At 37.8% G+C, this 26,740-nt stretch overlaps 2 protein-coding genes across 2 annotated transcripts in view; both read left to right on the forward strand.

Moving 5' to 3' along the window:
* The window catches only part of DIAPH2 (diaphanous related formin 2), a 913,509-nt gene that overhangs the window by 654,847 nt on the left and 231,922 nt on the right, over positions 1 to 26,740 (forward strand). Inside the window, exon 25 of the mRNA XM_047765864.1 lies at positions 24,932 to 25,096. Coding sequence (XP_047621820.1) covers positions 24,932 to 25,096 — 165 coding nt within the window. The remainder of the gene's footprint in view (positions 1 to 24,931; positions 25,097 to 26,740) is intronic.
* On the forward strand, positions 9,053 to 9,898 carry LOC125118945 (elongin-C-like). The gene has a single exon (XM_047765863.1). It carries the CDS (start codon positions 9,526 to 9,528, stop codon positions 9,862 to 9,864), a length of 339 nt encoding a protein of 112 aa, XP_047621819.1. The 5' UTR covers positions 9,053 to 9,525; the 3' UTR covers positions 9,865 to 9,898.

Genomic DNA, 26,740 nt, shown 5'->3' on the forward strand with positions numbered 1-26,740 from the left:
TGTATTTAGAAGCCTAATAGTATTATTCATGGCACATTTCTCTCTTTGGGGACAGTACAAAAGAAATAATACATTTTGTGAGTTAGAGGGGAAGCCACACATAGGATATAGAAAGGGCAATGCCACAACGAAAGAAAATGAATACAAGGAAAGGCCATATTTTTAATTACTTCCAAAGGGTACTGGTATATGTTTTATAACTGTTCATCTTTGTTTTTATGAAGTACTAACTCCCTGAAGCACAAAATTACATGTGTGTGCCTGAAGGCATATGGAAAGGAAACACGCCAGAAACTATCATTGAATCTTAGCCACTAGTTTAATATGTACAGTTTTGGAGAGGTTTGAGAGTCCGGCCAAATCTACTGATTTTGATTAGTTTTTCAAGAAAAAGAAAGGGGAAAAAAAAACAAACATTTTCAATTGAAAACCTACCACTCAAAATTTGTTAGATGAGATAGGGTGCTTTGAGATTTTCTTCCTTACTAATAGGTTGTTCATAGCAAAAAAATCATTTGCAACTTTCATATTTGCTAGGATTTATCTTTGCAAATAGAAATAGTTTAACATTAACTCTTAATTTTTTCCCTGTCCTTAAAAAGCAAGCACAGAAAAGAGAGGCACTTTACAGGCCAAACCAAATAACTTAATTGGACCTCATCTAAATCTGGCCTTCATTTGTATTCAATTTCTCAATTCTATAATCTGACTCTGCTTATAACCAACTTTAAGGGAAACAATTACTCTTTGGTACCCCCAAATGATTCTGCTTTTAATAAAACATATTTAAAGAAAATGAATGTTTTGCTGGTAATACCAATACTTCCATGATATTCCCATTTAGGAAGCTATTTTTCTCTAGTGGTTCTAACAAGTTTTCAACAGAGGTTGATGGGGGCTTATGAAAAGGGGTACATTGTTCACTTCTATATAGAAAGTTATAATCAATGAAGCAAATAAATACCTCATGTAGTTAAAAGTCAGGTGTACCACTTAATATTTTCAAGTGGCAACTTCCCTGTCATTTCATATAAAATTCCTTTCATTAACTATAAAAAGCAGTACCTGCCTGCCAGCCTTTGAATGTCCTTCTTTTAACTATAAAAGTAAACAGTAAAGAAATCATACACTTCCAGTGCTTTTTAGGATAGATTTGCAAAAAGAAAAAAAAAAAAGGAGAAACTCCTTTATAGTTTACCAGCATTGAATAACATCTTAGAAACGAATGCCATAGTGATAGGAAAGCATCATAAGATCAGTAAAATGACAAAACAGTCAACCCCACATTCACAGTAGATATAATCAACTAGTCAAATTATAAATTTTTAAAATCTGTCTTTTACAACTTTTTTTGCTTTTCATCTCTCATTTCTTAATGATAGCGTTTCAATTTTTGTTCTTGTTTTTCTGTCTTATCTAAGAGACATTTTGATAGTCTGTATTCAAACACAAAGGTTTGTGAGATCTGAAAGAACCTACAAATTGTGCAGTAGAAAAGCCCTCGGTAGCTTAAGATTTAAGAATGCGGAAAACACTACTCATCAGCTCTTTTTAGCCTCTCTCTTCAAGCAGTTTTCACTTAAACTGTCTATATTCATGACTCTTGAAAGCTCGTAAACATATATTGTTCATCTCAGAGTTTAAAGACAGTGACCCTAGTGTCAACGGCTCTTCGTGCACATGGCTATAGATGAAGAGGTAAATGGACAAGCTACAGTGTCCTCTTCATGCATTCGAGCGGTGACCTGGCTCTTCTGTGGTTGACCACGTGCCTTAGTACAGACTCTGCACCTGCAGTCCTGTTTCTTAGAGATACAATGTGCTTGATAACATTGATCAATGAGAGAAAACACACATACACATCTTCAGAAGTGGACCATCTGTTTAGAATTACTTTCAGTGGCCATATTGAATATTAGTAGTTGATCATTAATCCAGCGAGCCTGGAAGGTGTTATATTGAAATGCACAGCACAGGTTCAGTCTGGGCAGCATGCACTTTAGGTGTCTGAGGCAAAAATTTAAGTTTTCTTCCTAATGTTTAGGTGTTCTAGCTGTTATGCCCGGTTTTCAATTCTTGCTCAATATTTCTTAGCACACACTTCTAAGGGGCCTCTTTTTCTTTTTTTTTTTTTTTTTGTATTTTCTAGGGCCACACCTTCAGCATATGGAGGTTCCCAGGCTAGGGGTCTAATCGGAGCTGTAGCTGCCGGCCTACACCAGAGCCACAGTAATGCCAGATCCAAGTTGCGTCTGCGACCTACACCACAGCTCACAGCAACGCCAGATCCTTAACCCACTGAGCGAGGCCAGGGATGGAACCTGCAACCTCATGGTTCCTAGTCGGATTCATTAAGGACTGAGCCACGGCGGGACCTCCAAAGAGGCCTCATTTTAACATAATCTTATTTATTTGATCTAAGCTATTTGCTGCACTGTTTTGGTTCTTTAATTTAATGAAGGAAAAGTTAACCATTGTACTCCTTGGAGTTAAAAGTCTTGGGGATTTTAGTTTATTTTTATTTATTTATTTATTTATTTATTTATTGTCTTTTAAGGGGCACACCCGCAGCATATGGAGGTTCCCAGTCTAGGGGCTGAATCGGAGCTGTAGCCGCTGGCCTACAGCACAACCACAGCAACGCAGGATCTGAGCTGCATCTGCAACCTACACCACAGCTCACAGCAGTGCCAGATCCTTAACCCACTCAGTGAGGCCAGGAATCGAACCCACTTCCTCATGGATGCTAGTCAGATTCATTTCTGCTGAGCCATGATGGGACCTCCTCCTTTGTGATTTTTAAATATACATTATCTATAGACTTCTATAGTCTAATAAATAAAATATTCCTTTTTATTTTTATTTTTATTTTTTTTTGTCTTTGTGTCAATTCTAGGGCCACGCCTGTGGCATATGGAGGTTCCCAGGCTAGGGGTCTAATTGGAGCTGTAGCCGCCGGCCTATGCCACAGCTCATGGCAATGCTGGATTCTTAACCCACTGAGCAAGGCCAGGGATCAAACCCGCATCCTCATGGTTCCTAGTCAGATTCAAACTCCAAATATTCCTTTTTAAAGATGATCAAATATAAATTGAAAGCAACTACCATCTGTAGAAAATTTTTCATAAAAATCATTGACTTTTTATGCTTTTGAACAAAATCATGAACAAAAGCACATCATTGTACATACCAACTTTTCTTTATACATTATCCAATAAAATGGCATTTGAAAAGATTCACAGTGGGTAGCATATGGAATACTCCATAAACACTGATTAGATTTAATAGTGTTTGTATCACTGTTTGGGAACATGTACAAGGAATGTGACATCTATGTATTATTAACATCAAAATAACTCAGAGGAAAAGCTCCTAATTAAAGCAGGAGTGATTTAGAAACTTAGAAAAATTGCAGCCAGAAATAACCACCTACCCACCTGCCCGAGACTTGGGACTCTCTTTTATGCATACAAAACAGACTTGCTTCCTAGGGCTGCAGGATGGCTGCTATGAAAATTATAATGGGCTGTGACAATACCATTTTCAGCTTGTCCAGAATGACACAAAACCTAGTCTCAGAAGGACAACATTGCTGCTTGTGTTAAGATTTGAGCCAAGTGACATCAAAGGCAAGCTAGATGGGTCCAGTTGTGCTGAGATGCACTCAGTGACTCTCTGTGATTGATTAATATCCTCCTGCTTGGCAAATGTGCATATATTAAACTCAGCATCACAATAGCTAAGAGTCACTCACAGCCTGCCATGGTAATTGATGCCCACCTGTCTTCGGGACCAATGTATATATTGCTTTTGTTTGTGTTTTCATAGAAGGGGGTCTCTGTGCTCTTTTCACTGGGTCATTTCTAAAAGAGGGAAACAGGAGCAGATTAAAGTAAATAGGAAAAGGATGTTTTTTAATTGGACAGTTTGAAAATCTCGTTCAGAAAAAAATCCCCATCATGTACAAACACAGCAGTTATATTAGAATTTCTATGCCTGCATTCTGAAATATAAAAATGTTCACCCAGTTTTATTTGCATAGACAAGCATTTGCAGGCTTAAGAAATTTCTTCGTTATATATTTCACCCTTTTTCAAAGTTAAATGGCCCTAATATTTACATTGCCTTTTTAAATAGCATTTTTCATACCCTTCTTACAACCTGTTTAATTAATTCCTTCTTAATTTGTCTAAAAATAAAGATGCCCCTTGAGAGGCAGTCACTTTTCTTTCCTGTTGTTGTTAGCTTAGGGCATGTGTTTTTGGTTTTATGATAATATCAAAACATATAGGTATGTAGTGTTGGGGGGTCTAGTTTCATCATGTAATTATTTTGCCCTAAAATATATATCATTAGCTCCTTAGGTATTAGGTTATTTTACTGTTTTCTCTAAATCTAGTATCTGTCCTTGCTCTTGTTCAACTTATGCATCTCAGTTTCAATCCAATTTCAATAAAATGTCATCTTTGTTAGTTACAAATTCTAAATCAATAGTAAATGTGCAAATACTGTCCTTCTTTTCCACATGTTCTTTTCAGACACTTATCCTTATTTTCTACTTTTATTTTGTTTTGACTGGGAAAAAAATTGATAAGTTGAGTAATAACAAAATATATATTCTGTTAATTTGCTTCATAAAATGAGCTCAGGACACTTCTCATGTATATGTTAGACTATATAGCTGTATTCATCATTTTTTGCTGGTACATGAATAGTTTAATCTAAATTAATTTTCATCTACTAATGAATATTAGGAAGCACTGTACATCATTAAAAGTCTTCATTCTTAGATTAATTATTCCCCAAGATGTATTACTTTATAAACATATTCTTTCCACTCCCCTTTTCCAGCAAAAAGTAGCTCTAAGGCATTATGATAAAAACAATAATGTATTTATAGAAACAAGATAAATCAAAAGCAGTAGAGATAAAAGAATCATATTAGATATTCCATTTGCTTACTCAATATGGTGTCATCTTATGCCTAGGTTTCCATCTTTATAGAACTTATTGGGTGTGTTTCACCCACACTGCAATCTAACTGATTTTCTTTTCTCTTCCATCTGCTGTTCAGTTAATATGTGTTTGGATTTGTGTTTTATGCAAAATAACTAACAGCCTAACATTTTGGCACACTTTGCTCTAATGTCTTGACAATGCCTGGGCATTTGTGAATAAAAGAGATACAGTTTTGTTTGTACATATAAATGAGTGAAAATCACTCCCAACTACTCCTTCCACTAAAATGAGAATACATTGAGATGCTTAAAGAAAAGTACCCACTTTAAAACAAACACTAAATCTTATATATTAGAGTGATTTAAGTATTAATATACAAAAGAAACATATACTAAGTGTTTTTTCTTTTTGAGACTGTTTCACTAAACTGGGAAGTGGTGTGTACAACCTATTCTTTCACTTGTTTGGAGCTTATGTAGAGCTTTTGTAGAAACATCTGAATTTCCTTAGACCAGCCAATAACTACTTTCAGTATTCTCAGGCAGCAACATGACTTTCAGGGCCATGGGGTATTATAATGAGGGGAACACACCAAAGGAAGCCAGCGGGGTTCTCTCTCCTTAGAGTCAGCTTAACTGTAGAATCACAGAATGTTTCTGTTGTGTTGCTGTTCCCTGGGTAACTCTGCCTAACACTTAGAAGCCTTCTCTTGGCACTATCATAAGGTAGCTCTAAAATGTAAGTCTCAAAGTTTATCTAGGCACATCTGCTGGCATTTTCTGCCCTCACTTCATTCCTACACACACACACACACAGACACACTTACACTTCCTCTGGGCTGCTAAGCAAAGTCTGTGTACTAAATTGTCAGGAGGAAGGATAAAGTCACTGGCCCCTCTACCTTGAAATTGCACAGAAACCTGAGATTACTCAGACATACAAGTAAAATTTTAGATTCATTATATGTGTGTTTCTATGTAAAGTTAGTGACCTCAACAGAAATTTGCCCTTTTTAAAATCATAGTGGAGTTCCCATCATGGCTCATCAGGTTAAGAACCCACCATGAGGATGCGGGTTCAATCCCTGGACTTGTTCAGTGGGTTAAGGATCAGGCATTGCCACAAGCTGCACTTTAGGTCGCAGATGTGGCTGAGATCTGGTGTTGCTGTTGCTATGGCTGTGGTGTAGGCCTCAGCTATAGCTCCGATTTGACCCCTAGCCTGGGGACTTCCATATGCCACAGTTGCAGCCATATAAAGAAAATAAATAAACAAACAAACAAATAAAAATTGTAGTAAAAAACACTTAAAATGAGATCTGTCCTCTAACAACATTTTAAGTGTATAATACAGTATTCTTAGCTTTAAGCACAAAGTTGTATGGCGGATCTCTAGAAATTTTTCGTCTGACATGAGTGAAACACTGTATCCATTATATGGCAACTCCCCATTTTCCCCTTCCCCAGCCCTTGGAAAGTTTGACTTCTTTAGATACCTTATATAAATGGTATCACACAGTATTTATCCTTCTGTGACTGGCTAATATCACTTAGCGTATTATGCATATTGCAGACTTCCTTCTTTTGTATGGTTGAATAATATTTCCTTGTATGTATATACCACATTTTCTTTATCCATTCATTCATCCATCCACAGATTAAGATTGTTTCCACTTTTTGGCTATTGTGAATGATGCGGTAGAATGCAAATATTTCTTTGAAATCCTGCCTTTTTTCTTTTTTTAGTCCAAGTGCTGGCTTTGGATAGCACATTGACATTGAAACATATGTACATGTTCTTAAGATGTGTAATTTTTTGAGATGTCACAGACAACCTTGATACAACAGACACATTAAAGAGAGATTCATAGTCCTAGTTTATATCCATGTCACAAATGCAACGCTACTGAAGCTGTTTTGTTATTATTTGTTTTCCTAAAGCAGAACATTTTCACAGGGCACATTTTCATCTTTCCAACAAAAGAGAGAAAAGAAAAGGGATGTGTTGTTTGGAAGTAATGCCACTATATTTGAATAGCTTCTTCTACAGAAAGCATCTCAAAATGCCTTTCAGAATTAAATAATTCAATTTCATGTTTGAGATGCATTAAATTGATACTAGAGAAAAACAGCATCCATCAGCATCCATTAACAATGCAGTAAAATTAATTCTTACATATATATGTGCACACAAACATACATAGGTCCATAAATGCACATACACATGCATACATATTTAAGGAGCCTTAAAGAAAATAGATGAAGACTTGAAAGGCATAAGAAATGTGGTGCAAAAAACAGCTTTGTCGGAGAAAATTCTATTGTAGCAAGAATGAAACTTCCCTAGTGGAATTTCTGGCCCAGGGTTGTTCCAGAATAATTGACCATATTTAATAAATGCAGAGAAACATTCGGAAAAGAATCACTGCCATGACTGAGGTATTAGATTAATGCTTTTTATATCCTGAAACAAATTGTTTTCAACCTTGCAAAAAATTTTAATAAGCGAAGAAGAGATTAGGGTTAGGGCTAAACATTCATCTAAAGAAAATTATATAAGGTGATGGCATGAATAGATTCTGATAAGTGAACATACATCTTCAAAGTTTAGAGAACTTGGAACTGGAAGTTGAATGTCAGGGATGACAAACAGCCCAGATTCAAAAGAAATAAGAGTTGTCAATAAGCAGTTGGGTTAGAAATATAGTTATGTTTGGAATTCGCATTGTGGCGCAGCAGGTTAAGGATCCAGTGTTGTCTCTGTGGCTGCCTGGGAACTGTGGCTCTGATTCAACCCCTGGCCTGGGAAATTCCATATGCTGCAAGTGCAGTCATAAAAGTAAATAAAGTTACGTTTGAATGCCATTATTTTATCTTAGAGTACTGTGTCTGTCCTTGGGAAAGTTTATTGTGTGTTAAATTCAGGATGAGGTTGCCATGTACTTACTAGGTTCTTATTCCCTGTTTTGGAGATCATAGGACATACAAACGATGTGCAGGATATATTTTTACCATCAGCTGCCTTTAATCTATAAGTGGAAGACTGAATAAAAAATATACAACTAATTTAAGTAATATGTTCAAGTACTTCCATTAAGGAAAACAAAGTATTTACTTTTTATTGAGATATTAGTACTTCTGTTTTACCCAAGTATGTATGGAATCTAGCATTTTACAGCTAGAAGGAACCCTAGAGAATTTCTACTCTTGTTGCCGTATTTTACAACTGAGGGAAGAAAATCCTGCAGATCACCCTGTCCAATACCACTTCTTTACCTCATTGATGATTTTAGTTAAGGAAAGATAAGCAAAAAATGATAAAGCATTATCAGCTGAATTTGAAACTACCGCTTGAATTGAAAGTGCAATCAAATCTGCAGTTCAGTGCACTAATCCCCAAACTTGAAACAGGGCACTTGAAAACAAATGTAGGAAAAATAGAAAACTTAAATGCCCAGAGAATTATTTTACAGTAAACAATCAATCTCAAGTACTTAGACATTCATTCCAAAGCAGCAGACATGGCAGAATCACCTGGTATAGTAAAAATTAAAAAATAGAAAATACAGAGTGCACAATAATGAAGAGAAACAGGGATTCTCAGATATTTGGCATCACCATTTCTAACTAATCTCATAAACTGTATACAGTTATTCTTGAGTCTGTAGTAATATTTCTTTATTATTATTATTACTCTTTTTTGGGGGGTGGGCAACATACTTCAGAATCTCCTTTGTGGTTAGTTTTCACTCCTTGATTAGATTGTAAATGCCTTAAGTGCAGAATCTTTTTTTTCTCCCTGTGGCATGTGGAAGTTCTGGGACTAAGGATCAAACACCCCTGCACCACAGCATGACTCCCGACAAAGCAGTAACAATGTTGACAATGCCAGATCCTTAACCCACTGAGCTACCAGGGAAATCCTTTTATTTTTACTTTAACTTTTTTTTTGTAGTAATATGTCAAACTCCTTTATACCCTGGCTCTGTCACTACCCAAGACAATAAAACTCAATTCCCCTGGGACCATATCCTTTGGCAAAATTCATACCAACTACATATTTTGCTTCATTGACATTTGCACATACTGTGGGATCTGATATTTTTCTCTTATCTGAAGTCATCATTCCAGAATAGTTTATATTTGTGGAGAACATATCAGGGCCAAACATATTCAGACTAAGACCATATTCGTTGAACCCATAAAACTCTTGGGGAGTAGTGTTGAGTTACTGTCCTGATCTAGATCTGATTGAATATGGGGAAGTCTTTGCTCCTTTTGCCTTGGCTTTGCAGTTCTCACCATTATCATACAAGCTGATCTCCAACTTAACAAAGAGGCCACGATTTCCAACTATCTGTTAGATATTACCATCCCAATATTTCCTGGAAATCTCAAACTCAGTGTGTTCAAAACTAGTGATTACTCCCCCCCCCCCCAAAAAAAATCATGTTCCTTTTCTTGTCTCCCAAGTTCTGTTAAAAAACAAGTATACACAGAGTGCGTCCCTGCCTCACCAGGAAGCTAAAGTTCCCGTGGACTCAAAGTAGAATTTCATGAGAACATAATGGATGGAGAAGAGAAAACCTATGGTGGCTGTGAGGGCCCTGATGCCATGTATGTCAAATTGATATCTTCAGATGGTTATGAATTTATTGTAAAAAGAGATCACGCGCTAACATCGGGAACAATAAAAGCCATGTTGAGTGGCCCTGGTCAGTTTGCTGAGAATGAAACTAATGAAGTCAATTTTAGAGAGATCCCTTCACATGTGCTATCAAAAGTGCACATGTATTTTACCTACAAGGTTCGCTACACTGAGAGCTCCATGGAGATTCCTGAATTCCCAATTGCACCTGAAATTGCACTGGAACTGCTGATGGCTGCGAACTTCCTAGATTGTTAAATAAAATAAATTGTAATAAACTGTTAACTTTTTTCAGTAAAAAAACAAAACAAAAAAGTATACACAAAACATATCCGAGTTACTCAGGCAAGAAAACTCCAGTATATTCAATGCTTCCCTCTCTCTAACCACTAATAATCTAGTCAGTCACCATGTCCCATGTACTCTACGTCCTCCATGTTTCTTATACCTACCCTTTGCTTGCTATTCACAGTGCTACTCTGTTAGCTTCCTGGGTGCTCTGCCAGGGTTCACTGTCCATCTTTCCAAACCATCCGTCTCATAGTTGCCAGAGTGAGATTCTGACAAACCAGTAAGATCATATTGCTCCTCATGAAAAAACTATCGATTACTCATTGCTTCCAAAGAAAATGTGAAAACCTTAACATGCATTCAACCCCCTTCCAGGCATAGGGAAGGAAAGGCTTGCCCTGCATGTTCCTGGGTTCAATAGCTGAGTGTATGCAACAAACTGACCCTAGGCATATTATCATGAAGATAAGGTATACACATGTATTAAGATTTAAAATTATGACATTACAGGGGGAAAAAAAGTGAATACCCCAACAAGCAGTCAGATTTGAGAGCTTATATACCATCCTCATAGGGGGAAAGGAGAGGGAATTGTAGGCCACTTAGAGGACAGTAGCGGATTTTTAGGCAAGATGAATGGGCCCACAGGAGAATAAATGGAAGATATGGTAGTGTGAGGCAAAGTTTGTCTGGGTGTGGTATGCGGTGCCAGCTTCTAGTCTTCTGTCTTTTGATAAGAGTGAATCTTCTCTGGTTAATGAAACTCCCAGGGAAGAAAGTTATTTTATTTTATCTTTTGTTTTTTTAGGACCCCACCTGCGGCATATTGAGGTTCCTAGGCTAGGGTTGAATTGGAGCTACAGCTGCTGGCCTACACCACAGCCACAGCAACGTCAGATCCAAGCCATGTCTGCAACCTACTCCACAGCTCGGCAACACCAGATCCTTAACCCCCTGAGGGAAGCCAGGGATTGATCCAGCAACTTCATGGTCCCTAGTTGAATTCATTTCTGCTGTGCCAAGATGGGAACTCCCCTAGGGAGGAAATTTATGACAGTTGAGTTCTTTTTAAAGGATCTGTCTTTACGCAGATAAGGGGAGTTTAGAGAAAGCCTCTTCCTGCATTTGCTGTTTTCCCAAGTACCTTCAACTCAAAATAATTCTTCTGCCAAAGAGGCATTCTTACACTATGTTATCTCTGAACAGTCCAAGTTTCTTCATAACTCCAGATACAGTTAGACTTTTGCTGTGCTGTTCTCCTTGCCTGTGGTGTCTTCTCTTTGGACAGAGAAATCCTTTCTGTACCTCAAGATGGAACTGGAAAGTTACTTCCTTTTGAAACTTTTCTTAATAACCTCAGAATCACTTCTATTTTTTGGCTCCACCCACAGCACGCAGAATTTCCTGGGCCTGGGTCAAACCTGCGCCCACAGCAGTAACCCGAGCCACAGCAGTGATAATGCCAGATCCTTAACTAATAGGCCACTAGGGAACTCCCTCAGAATCACTTCTTTCTATGTGTTTCCACATTTTTCTGGAAGTTCTTTGTGGAGCTTAGTTTATTTTACCGTGAACTTTTTTTTTTTTTTTTTTTAACAAAGGAAGCAGTATGGTATCTTGGTTAATTTCATAGTTTTATTTTATGGGGGAGTGGTAAGGGTACCCATGTTCAAATCCTGAATCCACCACTTACTTTGGAGATGGCACTGAGAAAGTCAGTTGACCTCCCAGAGGCGAATTTCATCATGTGTAAAATGGAGTTAATGATGGTATATATGCATCATAGGGCCATTGGGATGGTTAAAAAAGACAATGCTTGTAAAGCATTTAGCTCAGTGCCTGGTTCATTGTAAGAGTTCACTAAACATTAGTTCCTGCTGCTATTGCTCTGCTGTTATTTATCTGTCTCCCAACTCTAGTTTATAAATTCAGTGAGGGTTAGGAGCCACGTCTTATCACTTTATTTGCTTTCTTTTTCTCTACTTAATCTCCCAGTTTCTTATACATTGTTGCCACGTGATAAATGATGCTGAGAGCAGAACGTGAGTTAGGGCTGGAGGTAGTACTTGATCTCATTAACAGTTGGGTGTGCCAGCTATGAATATTCAATAATAATACTGACATTCCAAAATATACACATCAATCTCAAAATTTGATAATCATAACACTTATGTTACTCTAAAGACCACTATTTATATGCCAGTCTCAATAGTTATACATTGCATAGCACTTGCTATTTTCTAATTTCCTTTGATACTATGCAAATTTTCAATAATTTATCAAATATACTTTAATTGGATATTTATATAATATATACTCTTCTCATCAGTAGGTAAGAACTAGCAAGTAGCCTTACTGTTATTTGAACAGTATTCTGTGTTCCATTAGTCCTAGGGTTTTTCCTTATTGTTGTTAGTGTATGTATGCATATGTATATGTTAATTTAACTAGCATTTTTATTATGCTTTTGAGCAACAGAAATCACATACTATCAGTTCCCTGCTTAAAACTCTTCAATGGCTTAGATCTTTCTCAGGACAGATTACAAAATGCTTAAGAGACCTGTAGAATCTGGCCCCTGCATATGTCAGGAACCCTCTCCCTGCTATCTCCCACTTATGCTGTAGACTTTAGTACTCCAGGCCTTTTCTGCTCTCCTTTTGCTCCTAAAATATTCACTATTCTTCAGAAGCTTCACTTACCCTACCCTAGTGCTACTCCTGGCCCTTCCCCTTCAGGTCTGAATTTTAATATTTCATCCTTCAAGAGCCATTACCAGACTCATGGCCCATCCATACCCTCACAAGCCTAAGTTATGTCTCTCAGATATATACTCTTTAGCAACCTATGCTTTGCAATCACATTTTTCAATTTGCAAATTTTTTTTTGTTTGTCTAATGTATGCTTTCCCACTAAACTATAAGCTCCAGGAAAGCAGTGACCAATTACTTTGTGGCAATATTAACTACTATATAGTATCCTTAGCACCTGGAAGATACCCGGCACACAGTAGCTGCTTAATAAATGTTTGAGTAAATCAAAAATCACTCTGTTAGGTGCCTCAGAATGCAAAGATGGAGTCTGTCTTTAAAGGAAGAGTAAAAAGAAATGTACAGAAGAAACACAATTAGTGAATAATGAAAGAAGGTAGGGAAAAGTAGGAGAACTGATTGTACCTAATAATCATCACATTCGTGGCTTTAACTGGGGGCTGATTTTCTTTTTCTTTTTTTTTTTTTTTTTGCTTTTTAGGGCCAAACCCTCAGCATATAGAGGTTCCTAAGCTAGGGGTCAAATCGGAGCTGTAGCTGCTGGCCTATGCCACAGTCACAGCAACATGGGATCTGAGCCACATTTGTGACCTATGCCACAACTCATGGCAACACTGGATCCTTAACCCACTGAGGGAGGCCAGGGATTGAACTGGCAACCTCATGGTTCCTAGTCAGATTCATTTCCGCTGCGCCACAATGGGAACTCCTAGAAGCTGATTTAAAAGCATTTTCTTTATACTCAGCCAACTCAGGCCATCTGTAGAAAAGTGGGCTCATTACAAAATAGGTTCATTTCTCTGGTAGCATAATTGCCTCCTATGTGTTAAAAACTGAGAATTTTGGTTAAAAAATCCTTACCATTTCTATGCCATCTTTGTTATATTATCAAATGTCCTATGCCTAAATTTTGTAGTCTGGTTTGTACAGAATTATGTAATCTAAATCCTGAACTATTTTAAACTATGGTATTGAATCCAATTGCAAATTAACATATATAGTCTATATTGTTCTTATTAATGTTTCACATTTTAAAAATATTTATCATTGCATATTTATCACATAATGTGTGGTATCAAAGTAAATTCCAGCTACTTTAATATGCCTTAATATTATTTTTAAAAGATAAATTCCTGTGAAATATCAATCATTTTTTAGCTAAAAATGATGCATTCAGGTTAAATGGAAAAATTAATATTTGGTTTTTAGCATTTAGAGTCATCTTTTCTGACAGGCTATGGAAAGAGGGAATGATATCTATATTTTTTAATAAATTTTATATTTGTTACTTCCTTTTATTTAAATGGATAATTAGGCCGTGTTGCTAACTAAAGCTTATGTGAAGGTTAAGTGGATCTCAAGTTGATTTTTCTATGTTCTCAGCAATTCGGCAATAATGTTATTTCAAATTTCAAGTTTTTTTATTAAAATCATAACTAATGTACTGCCTGTGAAGATGGGAAATTGTAAGAACTGATTTAACTCAATTAGCTGTGAGATACATAAACTCCTTCATACCCAGTGCTCTGCTAATGCTTATTTCAGTTCTAATGGAAAAAGTTTTCTGTATTAACAATTACTCTCTACATCAAAATTAAGTAAAATGACAAATAGTTTTCTCTGCCTAATATTTGATGTAGCAATACGATGCAGGGAAGAAAAAAGCTTTCCTAGGCCCTCATAAGATCCCTGGCTCAGTCAGAAAATTAAATTGACAACATTTAATAGCAGAAAAGCAAACAAATTTATTGACTATAAGTTTTATGTGGCATGGAAGCTTTCACTAGGAAATGGAGACCCAGAGAAATGGTTTACTCTGAGTGGTTTTATGCTAGGTTTGATAAAGAGTGGAAAATCATGGAAAGATATGATAGGGCAAAGAATATGAAGAATAGTAAGCTGGGAGGAACTAAAAAAGGCCAGTTCACTCAGGTTCTTCTTGGTGTCCCATCATCTTGGAGAGAAGGTTCTTCCTTTCTTCCAGGTATAGGGAAGCTACTTCTCACACGGGGATATTCTGACCTGTTTCAGGAGAGAAGAGCAGAGGGAAGGTCAGTGACCTTCCTACTTCCATTTTCTCAAATTCCTTCAGGTTAAAGTATTCAATATGCCCCAGTGCCATATTTTAAGGTAATGTGTCCTGAACCCCATTGGCAAGGGTTAGAACACCTACCTTGAATCAGTTTATAGGCAGGTACTTACAGCTACCGAAAATAGTTAAAAGCTATATATAATGTACCTGAAAGTATAAAGAAAGTAATGTATTTCCTATATGAATACATGCCTATGGGTGAATTATAGCTGTTTCAGGTTGAATTTTAAGTCCATACTATTATTAGTAAGGACTATAGTTTATAAATCTATATATAGTCATACAAAAGCATAGATGATAGAAACTTTAGACAATCTATATAGTGTGTAAATACCCAAATAATTGTGAAAATGGCTTCCTTATATCAGATTTTCAAATGAGTTAATATAAAAATGCTTTGTGGGACTTAAAATATGTGTTTAATAAATTAAGTTTCCAGGTTCATGACTGAGATCAAATGGTTTAAAATTCATAATACTTTTAAGAGAGTATTATTTTTACCTCCTAGCTTTTTAACATGCTGACCACATTTTAGTTTATAAATCCTGCAATGAACACTTCTCTGAGAGAGTAGATGATGTAATTTTAGTTCACAGTTATCTTGAATACCTTCTGAGCTGAAAAATCAGAAATGCTTGTCTTTGTAGAACAAGGAATTTAAAAGTCAACTAGTAAAGGGAAAATTGCTTTAAATTGCTTTTCTTCCCTTATATTTGATGTTTATATATATTGGATATGCCCACTTTACCACTTTAAGGTTATATTTCTTTTAGGGTATAAATTACTATGAATTACCCCTATCATTGAACTTCATCTTGGCAAGTCCATTGTTTTCCCAACGTTATTCTCTCTAAGTATTACAAGGACTCCCAAGGTTATTTAAGCAGGTGAGAAGAGGTCATTCTATGTCTTGGTCCCAGAATAGTCTAATCATCTTCCCCAAAGTGCCTTATTCTTTCATGCCATTACAGCTGTTATCACCATCTCTTGGGCACCAAAGGCCAAAAAATCTGGGCCTTCAGGAGCAAATGGCTTTTTCCTGCTGCTCTCATCAGTCTCTTTAACAGTGCCTCAGGGAAAGGCATCAGAAGAGCTTCAAGCATTAGTTAAGCAATGTGTCCACAATGGGCTTTTCCATTACACTGTGAACATGACCACAGGCTTCTCATTCACCATTCTCAAAACCCAGCTAAGGGCAGGCTGCCTGGCCCAAAGAAGTCCATCATAAGAGTCTATGACACATTTTTTTAAATCTCTCTTATAGTCAATCTTAAATAATCCCAAATGAGGAGTAGTAGCCCAATTCAAATCTCTATTTTCTCCCCCTTCTCCATGGGCGCAATCCAGTTATACCCACTTTATATTAGAAATGGTACAGAAATCTACATAAGAGTGCCCTGTATCTCTATGACAAGAAAGTGGTATTTGGTTTCTAGCATGAAAATTCCTTTTATAAATATTTTATTTCTTTACCAAGCATCCCAGAAGATAACTTTGAGACTTATTTCCTCTAAAATGTATTCTTGATTTCTGTTCTCTAACATGAGAGATAAATAAAATAAAATGCCCAGTTTAAAATTTTATCTACTAAAATATCCACTAGGGCTACATCTAGGTCTAAATAAACTACTTTACTTAAGCATCCCATCATTCTACTGATAAATATATTCTCTATTGCATATATAGCTTTAAAATGAAATCAATATGATTTATGAAGCCTCCTTTTTTTTTCTTTTTCGGCCAGCCACCCACCCGCGGCATATGGCATTCCTAGGCCAAGGATCAAATCTGAGCCGTAGTTGTGACCTAAGCTGCAGCTGTGGCAACACCATTGCCAGGCTGGGGATTGAACCTGCATCTCAGGGTTCCCGAGATGCTGCCGATCCCACTATGCCGCAGTGGGAACTCTGAAGCCTACTTTTTAAAAATGAATGTAAAATGTGAAGATTGATAAAAACATATGAGGGGATTGAATTTTTCTCATACTCAGAAATATAACTGTAAAAATAATCTATAAATAAGGTTTGTTCTGAAATTAATATTTATAAGAGGGGTTTAATTTTCCCAAGTATCCAAATCAATCCTATCGCTCACATTTCAATATGGTGTTAAAGTAAGACATTACTACTTCACCAAATATTTCTTGAGAAACTATACAGCATAGTGGTTAAGAATATGAGTTCTGAACCTATTCTCATTTTGTTACCATTATTGTAACTTACCGGCTGTGTGACCTTTGGTAAATTTTTACTTCAAAAAGCTCTTGTGAGGATTTATTGAATTAATCCATAGGAAGCATTCCACAGTGCCTCCTGCAGAGTAAGTCAAGCGAAAAAAAAAGATTGGGTATGATGATCACTGTTTTTGTTGTTGATTTTATTTTATCACTGCTGCTATATCTGCTGTATGTCATATGCCATCCTAGGGACTGCTAATGTCACTGAACTCAAGTTTGGCTGTTTGCCTCTCAAAAGCCAATAAATGAGAGGCAAGTGTCAGTAGAAAGATGCTTTAATCAGAAAAGCTGGCAATCTGGGGAGAAGGTGGACTCATGTCCCAAGATCAACTCCCAAGATCCTGCTCAGCCATGGCAGTTATTATGAGACTGACGTATTACCTACTCTGCTCTCCATGACAGTTTCTAAAGGGGAAAGGGGGGAAGAATCTCAGTGAATGATCAAGGCAGGAATTTGGATTCTGCATCATTCTCCATTGAGTGAAGACTAGCTGACTCTCTCTTCAGATCTTATTTTGCCCTTGTGATCTGCCTGTAGGAGTGCTAAGGGGGCTGTTGGGGGTAGAGAGCTAATAATTCTATAATAGCTTAGTTCTTCATTCTTTTTATCTAGGAAAAGAATCAGGTTAGGCAAGGCATGCTGTGTGTTCAGGACAGCATAAGTTGGGAGTTAGGTTAATTTGCCTATAGAAGTGAGGAATAACCTAATAGATTCTTTTAAGGTTAAAGGGGAACAGAAATGGGCAAACAGGAAAGGGACAAAAGAGCTGTTTTCAGTGAGCCAGTTGGTCAACAAGACAGTCAAGGTCTACTCTCTTGGGCTATGTTTTTAAGTGGAGAAAGACAGGCAATGAACAGGCAATTAAATGAGAGATTGTGTCAGATAGTGATAATTTCTTAGAATGAAATAAAATAGGCCAGAGTAATAGTGATGCAAGTAGATATTTTAGATTGGATGGTTGGGGAAAGCCTCTCTGAGGAGGTGACAGTTGAGCTAAGATTGAAAGCTCAACCTGGTAGGAAGGAAACCTTCTGGACAGAAAGAAAAGCTGGTGTAAAGGCCCTAATTTAAAGGTTAATGAGGCTAGGCATAGTGCTTAATATCAAGAATGGTGTGAGGTTAGGGTGCAGAGGTGGGTGGAAGCCACATCATGTAAAGCCTCATAAACCCTAGGAAAGGAATTGGATTTTACTCCAAGTGTTATGATATATTATTATAGGATTTTCAGCAGAGTATTTACATTTGCAATACCAATACATGCCAACAAAACAAAACACACAAAAACCAAAAAACCATTTAAGTAGAGAGGACAAGCAGGCAGTTGACTATGAAAATATCTTAAGGGAGGAGTTCCCTTCTGACTCAGCAGGTTAAGGATCCAGTGTTGTCACTACTGTGGCTCAGGTCCCTACTGTGGCATAGGTTCATTCCCTGGCCAGAGAACTTCTGCATCCCATGCTTGTGGCCAAAAAAAAAAAAAAAAGGTATCTTCGGATAGATTCAAGGTACATATATAATTTGGGAGTCATCAATGTGGATGATACTAATCTCATGTGAATTGATGAGGTCAGTTAGATAGACTATAGATCCAGGACTCAGGACCAAGCCCTCAGGGTACATTTTATAGAAGTCGCCAGAGAAGGAGAGGAGGTAGGAGGAAAAAAAGCATTTTAAGCATGAGGGTGTGTTTAATAGAAACTAAGAGAAGTGGCTAAATGTGACAGATGTGGAGGAGACATCAAAAGGAGAGCAGAGGGATATATGTTGGATTTGGCAGCATGAATGTCATTGTCATTATAAATAATTTACTTCTACCATATGAAAAGAACATTAGAGGCTCAGTGGTAATGAACGCTACCAGCATCCATGAGGACATGAGTTCAATCCCTGGTCTTATTCAGTGGGTTAAGGATCCGGCGTTGCGGAGGCTGTGGTATAGGCCAGCAGCTGCAGCTCCAATTCGACCCCTAGCCTAGGAACTTCCATATTCCACAGGTGCAGCCCTAGAAAGACAAAAAAAAGAGAGAGAGCATTAGACTAGTATCTTGCAAGGGACTATCATGATGCCTACTGTAGGGGAGGAAAAATATTTTTTTCTCTACCCTTCTGAGTTATTGGCTGAGACCGCCTCCCAACCCCATAATAAAAAACAGAATCATGAGGAGTTCTCTTGTGGCACAATGGGTTAAGGATCCAGCATTGTCACCGCAGCAGCTCAGGTCACTGCTGTTCAGTCTGTGGCCCAGGAATTTCCATGTGCCGCAGGTGTGGCCAACAAAGAAAAAAAGAAAAGAGAACAGTAAGAGAAAACCAGTCAGATGTTAATTAACATGTATACCTCCTGTGTATATGGAAGATACACAGAGAGAAATGAGGAGCTCTCCAAAGTAGCCAAAGCCACCAGCTTTTATACTGTCTTCAGCTAAAGACAAAAGAAAGGTGTGAGGATGCCCATAATGGGTGAGAGGGGCTTATAGGGTGGGGGAGCACCAGAAACCAGGATAAGGTTTGTTAGGCAGATTTAAATTTGCAACTTCACCTGTGATACTCTTGATACCCTTGATTGTCTTGTGATAGATTTACCCTTCTCTTCCTGGTACAGACAGGAAGACACCTGTGCAAATGGAGATTTCCTTTATCAATGGAAATTTCCCTTCCAGAAGGGTAAGTTATTACTCTTTTGCAGAGCTTTTCCTTCCCTGCTGTTTCTCAAATAGCTCAAAGTAATCTGTTCCAAAGAGACATATTTGGGGTGGCACATCTGCTCCCCTTCACTACCTTCTAACCTGAGATAGATGAGTGCCTTTTTGTGTGTGTGGAAAATGTCATGTATTATGTTTGCGATTTTGTTCGTAAAATGAGTGCCTTTTATCTAGTTCCCACAACTCTAAAAATTGGAATAGTGTTATTTCTCTGCCTTTTTAAGGTTGTTATGAAGATTGTAGGACATAGTGGAAGTCAAAGTATATTGAAAATTGTAAAGTCCTGAACAAATGCAAATGGCTGATAATGGAATCATTTTGTTATGTTAGCTGATAAACTGCCCCAGGGTCCGGGTTAGGCTTTGGTGATCATTTCATCAAGCACAATGCTTAGCATAAACAGTATTCTTGTGTTTAGTGGCCCCTCAAAAAAATAAAAATAGGAGTTTCCTGGTGGCCTAGTGGTTAAGGATCTGGTAGTGTCACTACCATGGCTCTGGTTGCTGCCGTGGTGTGGATTCTATCTCTGGCCTGGGAACTTCTGCATGCTGTAGGCACAGCCTAAAAATAAATAAATAATTAAAAATAAAATCATCTTAAAGAGGTGGAAAAGAGTGATGGCCTATAATTCTTTTTCAACTGCAGTCCCAAGTAGGATTTGGTTACAGTGTTGCAATTGTGAAAGATTTTGTTGCTTAAATTTGTCCTCTGTCTGCCAGTGCTGAATTGAAACATGGAGACAGGAGTTTTGGATAAAGGAGAAAAAAAAATAGCTTTATTGCTTTGCCAGGCAAAGGAGGTTCATAGCAGGCTAGTGCCCTAAAGACTGCCCTCCTTGGAAAGAATTGCAAGGAGTTGTATAGTAAAAAGGAGAAAAACAGGTTTTTAGATAGGAATCAGGATTGGGACAAACGTGCATTCTTCTTTTCTGAAGGGAATCTTGGTCATCAAAGCTGGAGTCAGGAGATCTCTGCATGATCCTGGCGGTGGTCTTCTGGATTATTGCCTAGATAACAGTACTTGCAAAAAGGGCATATTGATCAGAGCTTAGAACAAAGTAGGAAAGTTCCTGAAAAACAACATGTGCTAATAACCTTTAACCCATAGGCAATTATGCTCAGGGTGCCTAATCTTTAGCTTAGAGGTGATTGTGTTTAGTGTGTAATTAAGCCAGGGAGAAGGACAAGGAAGAACTCTAAGCTGTTCAGTTTTAAAGTATGCATTTCTAAAACAAGCATAGGAATATAATTTTTCTCTTAGGTGTAAAAGACGCCTATATTATTATGTGTATCCCTTGAGAGGGAACCAGGACCCTGCCATAAGGCTGTACTATTATTGTTGCTTAACTGTTCCTCCCTTCCCTGATCAGCAGCTGTCTGAACCTGTCTCTTGGAACTCAGGGAAGGTCATGGAGGTTGAATGAGGCCCATTTCCTAAGAACAAGGAATGAGGGACACAGAAAAGCTCTTGTGCCCAGGAGCCCCACAGGGGCCTGCTTGGTTTCAATTTCATTGCCAATTAGTGCCCTCCATCCCTTTTACAGAGTCATCACTGTGAACATAAGCAAAAGGACCTGGGGATCGGGGTGCTTTCCATCTGAGATTTCTAAGCTAAACCATTCCCAGAATTTTTCAAGTTTTCTCACTTTGGCACACAGACAGAATTTCTGAAATCAGTTTGTCTTGTAGGAGAACGAATTTGTGAAATTTTATATCACCACATGGGCGTATTTTAGACAGTGAAAAAATGTGTTATGGTAAATGCGAAACATACAGGGATTTTTTTTCTTTTTTTTTTTTAATCTTTGACTTTTTCTCTGTGTTGTACACATGTTGGGCCTTATGAAACATATAAACAGTTTAGTACCTTGCTGCAAATAAGGTAAGTGACCTTTGCAAAGTGTCTGGACTTAGCAAGTTTCTGGCATGAGTCTGTTTTATTTAGGGAAGAGAGAATAGAAAACAAAAATCTCACTTGCATTCTGTGCTGTGAAATAAAGAGAATTGTCATATATCTGCAACTTTCAAACAGGCTGTTTTAACACTTCCTTAAAAATCAAAAAATATATGATCTCAGAGGTAAAATCAGAATACATAAGTAGCATGACACACAACACTTTTGTTGGTAAAAACAAAGTAGAGTAAGTCAGAAATGCATTAATTCTTTCCAGTCTATTGACGTCAAAATGGACTTGAGGCCTGAAAGATTTAATGTCACTCCTTAGCAGGAAAGAGGTTGTTGTATTGCTAATGTGAAAGCTCATACTTAAGTAGCATAAAAAAGAAGCTAGAAAGGGGGCCTCTCACTTTTAAAATCCTGCCATATCCCATAAGTGTCAGCTGCAAAGCAATTTTCCAGAAAAGGTCTGATTTCCCTACTGACTTCCATTGTGAAACTAGAGCTGTATTCCCATGGAAAATAAATTCGGCCCCAGGTTATGATAAAACACACTGAAGAATTCAGAAAATTTTATAAAATCCAGCATTTCAAGACACAGTAATCAGTACCTGATAAAATGATATTATCACAAAACATGAATACACTGTGGTAGATCTTAAAATAGCACACCCCAAACTGTGCTATTATTCTTCTTTTATGATCCTAAGTCTAGTAGCTTTGCATCTAAAGGGATTTCACTTCTGGGATCATTATTGAGTTTTAATAGATTTAACTTTAATTTTAAAAGGTACATAGTTTCCTTTGTGTTCTTCATAAGCCTACTTACCTTTCTGTGAAGCATTTTTATCAATTAACATGCAAGTTATCAGCCGCAGAAGAAAGACCCGAAGGAAATGTTCCAAAATGATCACAATACTGAGTTGTTGGAAGTTTTAGTTTACTCATGGTTTTGTATCAGAGTCACCTAAAGACATGATTTGCTATATCCGTATTTTCTATAATCAGGAATAAAGTTGATAATTTCTTTCTGTTAAGTATAAATTTATTTATGAGAGACCTTTACTCAGACACATTTATATATCTGGTTCATTTTATGCTTTGGTAATAGTAATTGTTTTCACTTTTTTGATAAAAATTTTATAACAGTGATATAGTTAATTTCAGGATAAATCCTTTGCTACTACTGCTACTTAAGGTGTAGTCCTGGTGTTACCGAACCAAACTTGGGTCCACTCACCCATGTGCAGTAAAGCCAATCACCTGGCACAAGGTTGTGGTGAAGGAAAGTGCAGTATTTATTGTAGGAGCCATACAAGGAGAATGGGTGGCTTGTGCTAAAAAGCCCTGATCTCCTGGAAGGGTTTCAGCAAAGCAGTTTTAAAGGCCAGGTTAATGATGGGGATTGTAGGGTATGTGATCAGCTGGTGCATATTTCTTTGATAAGGTTTATGGTGAGAGAACAGGGAAGTGTCACAGGGGTTAACACTGTGAATCGTTAGGTGCAAGTAAGTCTGTGGGCTATATGCTTATGGCCATCAAGTAGCTAACTTCCTTTTTGTGGGAGTTTTAGCATCTATAAAACAACTCAGGAAATGTACATCAGATAATATTATCTAGGTAGTTCAGAGAGGAGCTAATGCAGAGTATATGGAGGAGGAATCTCTTCTGGGAAGACCTCATAAAGTCCTGCTGGGTTACACTTGGAGTGGCAGCCTCAGCATCACCTTGGAACTTGTTAGAAATTATAATCCTCAGGCCCCTTGGCTCAGGCACAGCAAACAGCATTCTGGGTCTTAACAAGCCCTTTGGGTGATTAAGGTTCTAGCGCTGCAGTAGAATCTCTCTCTGCCCCTCTCTCCCCTCTCTCTACTCTCCCTTCTTCCCTCTCCCTCTTTTCCATTTCTCTTCATGCCTCTCCCTCTCCTCCCATCTTCTCCTTCCTTCTCTCTCTCCTTCCTCTCCTCATATGGGATATATGTGTATATGTGTGCACACATAACCTATATATAGAAATCACAGTAACCTCTCCATCTATATAGAATATGTAGGAGTTCCCGTTGTGGCGCAGTGGTTAACGAATCCGACTAGGAACCATGAGGTTGCGGGTTCGGTCCCTGCCCTTGCTCAGTGGGTTAACGATCCGGCGTTGCCGTGAGCTGTGGTGTAGGTTGCAGACGCGGCTCGGATCCCGCGTTGCTGTGGCTCTGGCGTAGGCCGGTGGCTACAGCTCCGATTCAACCCCTGGCCTGGGAATCTCCATGTGCCGCGGGAGCGGCCCAAGAAATGGCAACAACAACAACAACAACAACAGACAAAAGACAAAAAAAAAAAAAAAAAAAAGAATATGTAGACTAAAAAAAAGAGAATATATACTTTTTTCCTTCAGTTTTTTGTTGCTGTTTCTACCCTACCCTGTCAGAAAAAGATGAAGCAGTTTTCTGGTATTTATAGTTTTGTGCTTTCATTTGGCAGACATATTTTAGCAAACATGTTCTTTGTGGTTATACAATAAATAGTTCTGCCTAGGAGTTCCCGTTGTGGCTCAGTGGTTAACGAATCCGACTAGGAACCATGAGGTTGCGGGTTCGGTCCCTGGCCTTGTTCAGTGGGTTAAGGATCCAGCATTGCCATGAGCTGTGGTGTAGGTGGCAGACGCGGCTGGGATCCCGTGTTGCTGTGGCTCTAGTGTAGGCCAGTGGCTACAGCTCCGATTAGACCCCTAGCCTGGGAACCTCCATATGTCGTGGGTGTGGCCCTAGAAAAGGCAAAAAAAAAAAGAAAAATAAATAAATAGTTCTATTTAATCTATAGATTTTCAAAACTCACTAACCAATATAATGACTCTAGCAAGTTGTTATGGGTGGAATTGTACCCCCCATCAAATTCATTGAAGCCCTAGCCCCCCAAAATTTCCAAATGTAACTGTATTTGGAGATAAGACATTTATGGAGGGAAATAAGTTGAAATGATGTCCTGAGGGTGGGCCCTACTCTAGTATGACTAGTGTCCCCTTAAGAAGAAGATATTATGACACAGACAGCATAGACATTGGGACCACCATGTGAAGGCACAGCAAGAAGGCAGCCATCTGCAAGTCAAGAAGAGAGGCCACAGAAGAAAGCAAAGTTGCCCACACCTTGATATTGGGTCGCTAACCTACAAAATTGTGAGAAAATAAATTTCCGTTAAATTACCCAGTCTGTGGTAGTTTGTCATTGCAACCCTAGCAAACTAATGCATAAATATTTATGGAAATGATGCTGTAATTCAATCTTAACATCTAATGATTATGTTTGAGGTACTTGTGGTTCATGTTCCTTAACAGAAAGCTACAGCTTTACAAAAAGTGCCAGAGACCAATATGAAAAACTGTATACCATGCACAACAACATGGTAAAGCTCTATGAAACTCTTGGAGAATACTTTATTTTTGACGCTAAGACAGTAAGCATAGAAGAATTTTTTGGTGATCTCAGCAACTTCCGAACTTTGTTCCTGGTAAGTAATAAATAGATCTTAAAGCATTGTTAAGGCGTATTGCTTTTGTTTTTAAATTCTTTCTGCTATAGGCATTTTATTTTATGTACCTGTTGACCATATTGATTTCATGTTATAGTCCTTTAACAGGAACTGACAGATATTTTATACCTGTGATACATGGATAAAAATTGTTGGTTGGCTTAATGTATAATGGGGACCTAAATGAATTATCTTCAACTTTAAGTACACATGGGAATTTCTTTACTGAAATTTTATAGAAAATGAAAGAATTGATACTCAAATGACCCTAATATTTTACACAGCATAATAATATAATTTGACCTAGCTTAAAAATTAGCATCTAAAGTCATATTTTACTCAATACATTAAAATGCTGTGATTTATGAACAAGTTTCTTTCATAGTCTAAATGAGAAACTGATTCTAAATTGGACCATCTAAATGACCTTTCTTTCTTTCAAATGACTAAACTTTCTTTCAAAATACAGGCTCTCCTTTTTCAAACTAACTGTTGAGGATAATGGTAAACATTAGCATTAATTGGAGGTGGACCATCAGGGTGCCACTTATGATGCTAGAGGAAAACAAAAGCTTTGTTGTATGAATGCTGTGGAAATACTTTTCTGCACCCAGTGAAGGCAAAGAAGAGACAGTCTCCGTTATGATAGTAACAGAAAGATAGGCACAGTTGCTGATACTGAACAGGTAAAAGTCCATATATGTTAAAGAAGGAATTCTAGCAATTATCCCCAGCAGGAAGATCAATTAGCAAACTAATTCATTGCAGTTTGAAGTATGTTTCTATCCCCAAAGCAATTATTTGCTAAATAAGGCTCTCTCTCTTAATTGATGGTGTTACCCCATGAAACCATTTGATTTGGGTGTGATTTGCAGTCTATGAGATACAAATATACTTATAGAAAGCTTTTGCTTTCTTCTATTGATTTAGTACATATGACACAGAGCATCCCCCAGCTCTGATAATAGAAGCTAAACCCAAAACTCTCATAAATATGATTATTTGTCATGTTTTTTGCTGAGAATATTAGCTTATTTTGGTCTTTGTCCCTTAATAGACACACATATAACTTTTTAGCTGGTCAAGAAGTAGTAAAATGGGAGTTCCCATTGTGGCTCAGTGGTTAACTAATCTGACTTGGAGCCATGATGTTGAGGATTTGATCCCTAGCCTCACTCAGTGGTTTAAGGATTGGGCGTTGCCATGAGCTGTGGTGTAGGTCACAGACGCGGCTGGGATCCTGCATTGCTGTGGCTGTGGTGTAGGCCTACAGATGTAGCTCCGATTAGACCCCTAGCCTGGGAACCTCCGTATGCCGCGGGTGCAGCCCTAGAAAAAAGACCAAAAAAGAGCCAAAAAAAAAAAAAGTAGTAGTAAAATGTATTCTACCGGCAATGTGATTTTTTCAAAACTTAGAAATTGTAAAGATGACTTTTTTGCCAAAACTGGGCCTCTGTCCACAGGTGGAATACAAATGTGGAAATAGAAATAGCTTTATTGCTTTGCCAGGCAAAGCGGGGCACAGCAGACTAATGCCTTAAAGACTGTGCCCTCCTTGGGAGAGATTAGGAGGTGGTTTTATAGTTTGGGGAATGGAAATTAGGGCCTAGGTAAGGATCAGTG

Source organism: Phacochoerus africanus, chromosome X, assembly GCF_016906955.1.
Source record: "Phacochoerus africanus isolate WHEZ1 chromosome X, ROS_Pafr_v1, whole genome shotgun sequence".
Taxonomy (NCBI): Eukaryota; Metazoa; Chordata; class Mammalia; order Artiodactyla; family Suidae; genus Phacochoerus; species Phacochoerus africanus.